This window comes from Glycine soja, chromosome 15, assembly GCF_004193775.1.
Source record: "Glycine soja cultivar W05 chromosome 15, ASM419377v2, whole genome shotgun sequence".
In the NCBI taxonomy this organism is placed as follows: domain Eukaryota; kingdom Viridiplantae; phylum Streptophyta; class Magnoliopsida; order Fabales; family Fabaceae; genus Glycine; species Glycine soja.
This window is the reverse complement of record NC_041016.1, coordinates 35,917,240-35,926,319: the sequence shown is the minus strand read 5'-3', so window position 1 is coordinate 35,926,319 and position 9,080 is coordinate 35,917,240. Positions and strand designations below refer to the sequence as shown.

The following is a 9,080-nucleotide window of genomic DNA, read 5'->3' as shown; positions in this document are numbered from 1 at the left end:
AATATTTGCAGCATAAGCTTCAGGCTGCTCAATTGCTCCAGGTTGCTGCATGGAAGGGCAAAGGTCTGTATGGTGGTCAGCAGAGGAGCACAAACCACAAACCCTTGCGACAGGTACAGATTTCTGATTCAAGGCCAGCTGGGTTACCAAGTTGACCAACGCATCCAGTTTGCCTTCAAGCTTCTTAGTTTCAGATGATGCAAATGGGTTTGTAGCTACCTCATGCACTCCTCTAATGACTATGGCATCATTTCTGGCACTAAATTGCTGGGAGTTGGAGGCCATCTTCTCAATTAAATTTCTGGCTTCAGCAGGAGTCATGTCTCCAAGGGCTCCACCACTGGCAGCATCTATCATACTTCTCTCCATATTACTGAGTCCTTCATAAAAATATTGGAGAAGAAGCTGTTCTGAAATCTGATGGTGGGGGCAACTGGCACATAGTTTCTTAAATCTCTCCCAGTACTCATACAGGCTCTCTCCACTGAGTTGTCGAATACCTGAGATATCCTTCCTGATGGCTGTGGTCCTGGAAGCAGGGAAAAAATTTTCTAAGAATACTCTCTTAAGGTATCCCAGCTCGTGATGGACCTTGGAGCAAGGTAATACAGCCAGTCCTTTGCCACTCCTCTAATGAATGAGGAAAAGCCTTCAGAAATATGTGATCCTCTTGGACATCTGGGGGTTTCATGGTGGAGCAGACAATGTGAAATTGTTTCAATGTTTGTGCGGGTATTCACCTGCAAGGCCATGAAACTTTGGAAGCAAATGAATCGTCCAGTTTTAAGAACATATGGGACATCCTCATCAGGGTATTGGATGCACAAGCTTTCGTAGGTGAAATCAGGTGCAGCCATTTCCCTTAGAGTCCTCTCATGAGGTGGAGGTTGTACCATGTTCTCAGAATGTGCAAAATCAGAATGCTCAAAATTATAATGCTCAAGATCAGGATGTTCAAAATCACCAATAACAGAATGCACAGATTCACCAGTTATGGAATGCTCAGAATGATCAAAAGGTATAAATGATGCCTAACTAATCTATGAAATGTCCTATCTATCTCAGGATCAAAGGGTTGTAAGTCAGATGGATTGCCTCTAGTCATACACTACATTCAGCATGCACAACTAGTTGCCTTCAAAAGGCCTCTTTGCATCTGTCATTAAAGTCAAACTCCACCTCCTTTTGCAACAAGTTGGACAGTGGAAGGGCTACTTTGCTAAAATCCTTATAAGCACCTGTAGAATCCTGCATGACCAAGAAAAGATCGCACCTCTCGCAACAAGAGGGGTAAGGCAATTGTGAAATACAGAAATTTTTGGCAGGATCTACTTCAATACCCTTATTGGAATAATGTGGCCTAAAACTATACTTGCTCAACCATAAAATGACATTTTTCAAAATTTAGAACAAGGTTAGTTTCAGTGCATCTATTCAAAACTTTTTCCAAACTATTCAAACAACCATCAAAAGAGGATCCATATACAGTGAAATCATCCTAAAACACCTCTATGCAATTTTCTAAAAAATCACTGAAAATACTAATCATGCACCGCTGGAAGGTACCAGGGGCATTGCACAGGCCGAAAGGCATCCTCCTATAAGCAAAAGTGCCGAAGGGCAGGTGAATGTGGTCTTTTCTGATCCTCAGGAACAATGTAATTTGCATATAACCAGAAAAAACCATCAAGGAAACATAGTGGGATTTTACCTGCCAGGCATTCAAGCATCTGGTCAATGAATGGCAGGGGAAAATGGTCCTTTTTGGTACCTGGTTCAGCCTCCTATAGTCAATGCAGACTCTCCACTGTTCTGCACCCGAGTAGGAATCAGCTCCTCCTTCTCATTTCTGTTCACTGTGAGGCCAGTCTTTTTCGGGACTACCTGGACGGGACTCACCCATGGCTGTCGGAGATAGGATAAATGATTCTAGTTGCAAAAGCTTGGTTATCTCCTTCTTCACTACATCAAGAATCACCGGGTTGAGTCTTCTCTGTGGCTGTCTTACTGGTTTTAGCTCCATCCTCTAAATTTATTCGATGCATACATGTGGATGGGCTAATACCAGGAATGTCCGCCAGGGTCAGCCTATAGCCTTCTTATGTTTCTTGAGAACTGACAACAACTTCTCCTCTGGCTCATTAGCAAGGGAAGCAGATATAATCACTGGAAAACTCTTGCTATCATCCAAGTAAGCGTATTTTAAATTTGATGGCAGAGGCTTCAATTTTGGTGTGGTCGGCTGGACAGTGGTAGAAGGAGATGGTTTCTCAGCCTTTACCTCATAAAGAAAGTCAAAGGTATGTGTACTTCTGAAACATGGTTAGTCCTATCTGACTCTATAAAATCATTCTCAAGAGGTAAAACACCACCACCAGGCATGCAATCAATATCACTCTCAGATTCACTCTCAGCATCAAATTCAGACATATGATCAAGTACAATTTCAGACTCAATGCATGAAGAGTGAGAGGCATGCAGATTAGAATAAAGATCAGGGTTTTTCACTTAAGGCTTGTAGTGAGCTTCAAAACAAGGAAAGGGAAACAAGGCTCAAAAGGGCTATCAAAGGAATTAATTCAAGGTAAGTCATTTGGCTAGAAGCTTATAAGAACAAAATTGCCTTAATCATTTCCAAATATGCATGTGAATTAGGATGAATCAACAAGAATCAAGCCAAGGCTATTGTGCAAGCAATCAATGGGGCAAAACACACCAAATGATTATAATGATGGATGGCTCAAATTCTCACAAAGGTAAAATCATCACTTTCAAATTGAGCTTTCAAAACTATCATGACATGTAGAGAAGAATCAAGGATTTCAAGTCACAAAATGTCAAGAACTTTTATTTTCAAAACAATTACCCATTTCTTGAACATATCCTGTAATTCAAAGAAAAACATGCAAAGTCGTACGTGCACATGAAATTGACCCAAAATATTAAACTGAAAATCCGACGAAACTAACAACATTAACAAATTAACACAACTAACAAATTAACAAAACCAACAAAACTAGCAAAACCAAAGAACACTCCCCCCCCCCCATACTTAAACAACACATTGTCCTCAATGTAGCACAATTAAAAGATTAAAAACAATTAAATCATCAAGAGAATCGGACAAGTGTAATAAAAGCAAAGAAGGAGATAGGAAAAGAAAAACTCCCTAAGTATGGTGGAGGAAGAGTAGGGTGGAGTAAGGAAGTCTCTTCCACCACTACGTCCACTAAAGAAGGGTTCGTGAGGAATGGCTTGAGTCGATGTCCGTTGACCTTGAAGCTCTTGTTTGTGGAGTCGCTTTTGATCTCAACTGTACCATAAGGAAAAACATTAGTAACAACAAAAGGACCAATCCACTTAGACCTCAACTTACCACTCATGAGTCCAAGCCTAGAATTATACAATAACACTTTTTGCCCAACACGAAGTCTTTTTAACTATCATGCTATCATGGAACTTCTTGGTCTTTTCTTTGTAGAACTTGCATTCTCGTAGGCTTCTAGGCGGATTTCATCTAACTCACTCAGTTGCAACTTCCTTTCCTCGCCAGCTTGATCCATAGAGAAGTTGCAAGTCTTCACTGCCCAGTATGCTTTGTGCTCAATTTCCACTGGAAGATGACATGCCTTTCCAAAGACAACCCGATAAGGAGACAGTCCGATGTGCCCAGAGAGCATCATCAAGCCTGGTACTCCAATCTTTCCTGCTTGGCTGCACAATCTTCTCTAGAATTCTCTTGATTTCCCTGTTAGAAATTTCTGCCTGTCCATTAGTCTGGGGTGGTATGGTGTGGATACCCTGTGTACCACCCCGTACTTTTTAAGCAGGGCATGCATTGTCCTGTTGCAAAAATGGGTTCCTTGATCACTAACAATTGCTTTAGGTACTCCAAACCTGCAAAACAGATTAGACCTGACAAAGTCTGTGACAACTTTAGCATCATTAGTTCTAGTGGGCTTGGCTTCCACCCATTTTGAAACATAATCAACTGCAAGGAGAATATAAACATAACCAAAAGAGACAGGAAAAGGACCCATGAAATCTATACCCCAGACATCAAACACCTCACAGAATAGCATAGGTTGTTGAGGCATTTGTTGTCGCCATGTAAGTGTATTTCTGCTCTCTGACACTGCTCACAAGTGCTGCAGATCTTCCACACATCTTTAAAGATGGTGGGCCAATAAAAACCACAATCAAGCACTTTGCGAGCTGTCCTTTGAACACCCAGATGACCTCCCGGTGCGGAAGAATGACATAACTGCAAGACTGAGTCAGTCTCATGATCTGGAATGCACCGTCTAATGACCTGATCACTGCACAATTTCCACAAGTAGGGGTCATCCCAAATAAAATGCTTAGCATCACTTTTAATCTTATCTTTTTGGGCCTTAGATGCTAAGGGAGGAAAAACAGAGGCAACTAAATAATTGACAATGTTAGCAAACCAGGGAGTAGAAAGAGAGTCAGAAATACTATACAAGATATACAAATGATCATCCGGGAAATCATCCCGAATAGGTGAATCTGCATCAGAGACACGTTCGATCCGACTCAAATGATCAGCAACTAGATTTTGTGCTCCGCTCCTATCACGGATCTCCAAGTCAAACTCTTGGAGCCAGAGCATCCATCGGATCAACCTAGGCTTAGAATCAGCCTTCTTCAACAAGTACTTTAGAGCTTCATGGTCAGTATAAACAATAATGCGAGTACCAAGCAAATAAGATCGAAATTTTTCAAGAGCAAAAACTATGGCTAGAAGCTCTTTCTCAGTAGTAGTATAATTTGCTTGGGCAGCATCTAAAGTCCTAGAAGCATAATATATCACCCTGGGCAATTTATCAATTTTCTGAGCAAGGACAGCCCCCAATGCATAATTTGATGCATCACACATAAGCTCAAAAGGGGCTGTCCAATCAGGTGCCTGGATGATGGGGGTGGTAGTCAACGCTCTTTTGAGGCAATCAAAAGCCTCTTTGCATCTGTCATTAAAGTCAAACTCCACCTCCTTTTGCAACAAGTTGGACAGTGGAAGGGCTACTTTGCTAAAATCCCTTATAAAGCACCTGTAGAATCCTGCATGACCAAGAAAAGATCGCACCTCTCGCACACAAGAGGGGTAAGGCAATTGTGAAATAACAGAAATTTTTGCAGGATCTACTTCAATACCCTTATTGGAAATAATGTGGCCTAAAACTATACCTTGCTCAACCATAAAATGACATTTTTCAAATTTAGAACAAGGTTAGTTTCAGTGCATCTATTCAAAACTTTTTCCAAACTATTCAAACAACCATCAAAAGAGGATCCATATACAGTGAAATCATCCATAAACACCTCTATGCAATTTTCTAAAAAATCACTGAAAATACTAATCATGCACCGCTGGAAGGTACCAGGGCATTGCACAGGCCGAAAGGCATCCTCCTATAAGCAAAAGTGCCGAAGGGGCAGGTGAATGTGGTCTTTTCCTGATCCTCAGGAACAATAGTAATTTGCATATAACCAGAAAAAACCATCAAGGAAACAGTAGTGGGATTTACCTGCCAGGCATTCAAGCATCTGGTCAATGAATGGCAGGGGAAAATGGTCCTTTTTGGTAACCTGGTTCAGCCTCCTATAGTCAATGCAGACTCTCCAACTGTTCTGCACCCGAGTAGGAATCAGCTCCTCCTTCTCATTTCTGATCACTGTGAGGCCAGTCTTTTTCGGGACTACCTGGACGGGACTCACCCATTGGCTGTCGGAGATAGGATAAATGATTCTAGCTTGCAAAAGCTTGGTTATCTCCTTCTTCACTACATCAAGAATCACCGGGTTGAGTCTTCTCTGTGGCTGTCTTACTGGTTTAGCTCCATCCTCTAAATTTATTCGATGCATACATGTGGATGGGCTAATACCAGGAATGTCCGCCAGGGTCCAGCCTATAGCCTTCTTATGTTTCTTGAGAACTGACAACAACTTCTCCTCTTGCTCATTAGCAAGGGAAGCAGATATAATCACTGGAAAACTCTTGCTATCATCCAAGTAAGCGTATTTTAAATTTGATGGCAGAGGCTTCAATTTTGGTGTGGTCGGCTGGACAGTGGTAGAAGGAGATGGTTTCTCAGCCTTTACCTCATAAAGAAAGTCAAAGGTATGTGTACTTCCTGAAACATGGTTAGTCCTATCTGACTCTATAAAATCAATCTCAAGAGGTAAAACACCACCACCAGGCATGCAATCAATATCACTCTCAGATTCACTCTCAGCATCAAATTCAGACATATGATCAAGTACAATTTCAGACTCAATGCATGAAGAGTGAGAGGCATGCAGATTAGAATAAAGATCAGTCATGTATTCATCAACAACATGGTCAATTATTTCAGCACGAAATACAGAAAGATCTTCAGATGGGTATTTCATAGCATCCAGAATATTAAAATGAACAGTTATATCACCAAACTCCATGGACAGTGTGCCTGCATAAACATCTATCTTAGTTCTAGCAGTTTTCATAAAGGGTCTGCCTAGAATGATGGGAACTGATCCTTGAGAAAATCCATCTTCCATATTCAAGATATAAAAATCAACAGGGAAAATCAGTTCACCAACTCTAACTAAGACATCTTCTATGAAACCAACAGGATAGGCAACACTTCTATTAGCTAAATGAATTACCACATCAGTTGACTGCAAGGGACCTAGAGATAGAGAATTAAAAATCGACAGAGGCATAACACTAACAGAGGCTCCTAAATCTAGCATGGCATTGTCAAACTTACTATTCCCTATAATACAAGGTATGCTGAATGTACCTGGATCTTTGCATTTTTCAGGAATTTGAGGAAAAGATTTACCAATCAATGCGGAGACATTTCTGCCCATGCTAATTCGTTCACTTCCTTTAAGCTTCCGCTTATTAGTGCACAGCTCCTTCAAGAATTTGGCATATCTTGGAATTTGCTTTATTGCATCCAACAGAGGTATGTTTACCTCTACGTTTCTAAATGTTTCCAAGATCTCTTTCTCTGCCTCTTCCATTTTTTTGTTGGAAACTGCTCTTGGAGGGAATGGAAGAGGGGGAATGTGCTGCTTCTGCAAATCAGAATTACCTGTGGAAGAAGATTCACCTGCACAGAAATTGTTAGGTAGATTTTTGTCATCACCTTTTTTCTGGAATAGAGTGAAGTTTGGCAGGTTCATTTGCAGATGAGGAAGGTGCTACGGGTTGAGGTCCTTGACACTGCTTTCCCGACCTCAATGAAATGGCACTGACATTTTTGGGATTTTGGACAGCTTGAGAAGGCAGCTTGTCAGAATTCTGGGACTGTTGTTGATTCAATTGAGTAGCTAATTGTCCCATCTGATTGGTTAAGCTCTGAATGGAGGCTCTGGTCTCTTGCTGAAACTGCATGTTCTGCATAGTCATTTGCCTCACAAGTTCTTCGAGGGAAGGTTGTGGAGGGGCCTCAACTGTTGGCTGTTTCTGGGGTTGTTGCTGTTGTTGGATTGGTGGAGGAATGTATGGTCTGCTTGGGCCAGCAACATTTTGGAAGGAAGGAGCAGGATGCTGTTGTTGTTGCTGAGGGCTGGACCATCTGAGGTTAGGGTGATTCCTCCATCCAGGGTTGTATCTGTTGCTGGAAAGGTCATAATTGCTCTGCTGTGGTTGATTTTGCTGCTGAGGTTGAGGAGGTCTATTGTAAATATTTGCAGCATAAGCTTCAGGCTGCTCAATTGCTCCAGGTTGCTGCATGGAAGGGCAAAGGTCTGTATGGTGGTCAGCAGAGGAGCACAAACCACAAACCCTTGCGACAGGTACAGATTTCTGATTCAAGGCCAGCTGGGTTACCAAGTTGACCAACGCATCCAGTTTGCCTTCAAGCTTCTTAGTTTCAGATGATGCAAATGGGTTTGTAGCTACCTCATGCACTCCTCTAATGACTATGGCATCATTTCTGGCACTAAATTGCTGGGAGTTGGAGGCCATCTTCTCAATTAAATTTCTGGCTTCAGCAGGAGTCATGTCTCCAAGGGCTCCACCACTGGCAGCATCTATCATACTTCTCTCCATATTACTGAGTCCTTCATAAAAATATTGGAGAAGAAGCTGTTCTGAAATCTGATGGTGGGGGCAACTGGCACATAGTTTCTTAAATCTCTCCCAGTACTCATACAGGCTCTCTCCACTGAGTTGTCGAATACCTGAGATATCCTTCCTGATGGCTGTGGTCCTGGAAGCAGGGAAAAAATTTTCTAAGAATACTCTCTTAAGGTCATCCCAGCTCGTGATGGACCTTGGAGCAAGGTAATACAGCCAGTCCTTTGCCACTCCCTCTAATGAATGAGGAAAAGCCTTCAGAAATATGTGATCCTCTTGGACATCTGGGGGTTTCATGGTGGAGCAGACAATGTGAAATTGTTTCAAATGTTTGTGCGGGTATTCACCTGCAAGGCCATGAAACTTTGGAAGCAAATGAATCAGTCCAGTTTTAAGAACATATGGGACATCCTCATCAGGGTATTGGATGCACAAGCTTTCGTAGGTGAAATCAGGTGCAGCCATTTCCCTTAGAGTCCTCTCATGAGGTGGAGGTTGTACCATGTTCTCAGAATGTGCAAAATCAGAATGCTCAAAATTATAATGCTCAAGATCAGGATGTTCAAAATCACCAATAACAGAATGCACAGATTCACCAGTTATGGAATGCTCAGAATGATCAAAAGGTATAAAATGATGCCTAACTAATCTATGAAATGTCCTATCTATCTCAGGATCAAAGGGTTGTAAGTCAGATGGATTGCCTCTAGTCATACACTACATTCAGCATGCACACAACTAGTTGCCTTGTCATGTAAATAAAGGTGTAGGTTTGAACTACAGCTACCCAAAAATGATATCCAAATGACTTGAAATTTTGTGAGCAACCTTATAAAATGATGAGAAGATAGCACAAAAAATTTCAGACAAAAATTAAAAGTCTAACTATGAAAGCTAAAATTGGTAGGTTAAGAAAAATAAGTGAATAAAACTTGAAAAATAAAAAACTTTTGACAGAATCGCTTTTTTTGGACGATGGAGACCTCAG

General features: G+C 41.4%; 1 protein-coding gene and 2 non-coding genes across 3 annotated transcripts; 2 read left to right on the top strand and 1 right to left on the bottom strand.

Annotated features, from left to right (window-relative positions):
• The first annotated feature begins 415 nt into the window (after window positions 1-415).
• Window positions 416-522, top strand: LOC114388856. The gene has a single exon (XR_003661646.1). It is a non-coding gene; the product is annotated as a small nucleolar RNA R71 (small nucleolar RNA).
• A 5,832-nt stretch (window positions 523-6,354) lies between these two features.
• Window positions 6,355-8,482, bottom strand: LOC114386093 (the record flags this gene model as incomplete). Its single annotated transcript, XM_028346101.1, has 3 exons — window positions 6,355-7,164; window positions 7,217-7,372; window positions 7,592-8,482. Coding segments are annotated over 3 exons (1,857 nt in total), but the record flags the coding sequence as incomplete, so codon positions are not given.
• LOC114388855 lies at window positions 8,112-8,218 on the top strand. Its single transcript, XR_003661645.1, has one exon. It is a non-coding gene; the product is annotated as a small nucleolar RNA R71 (small nucleolar RNA).
• Window positions 8,483-9,080: the final 598 nt, after the last annotated feature.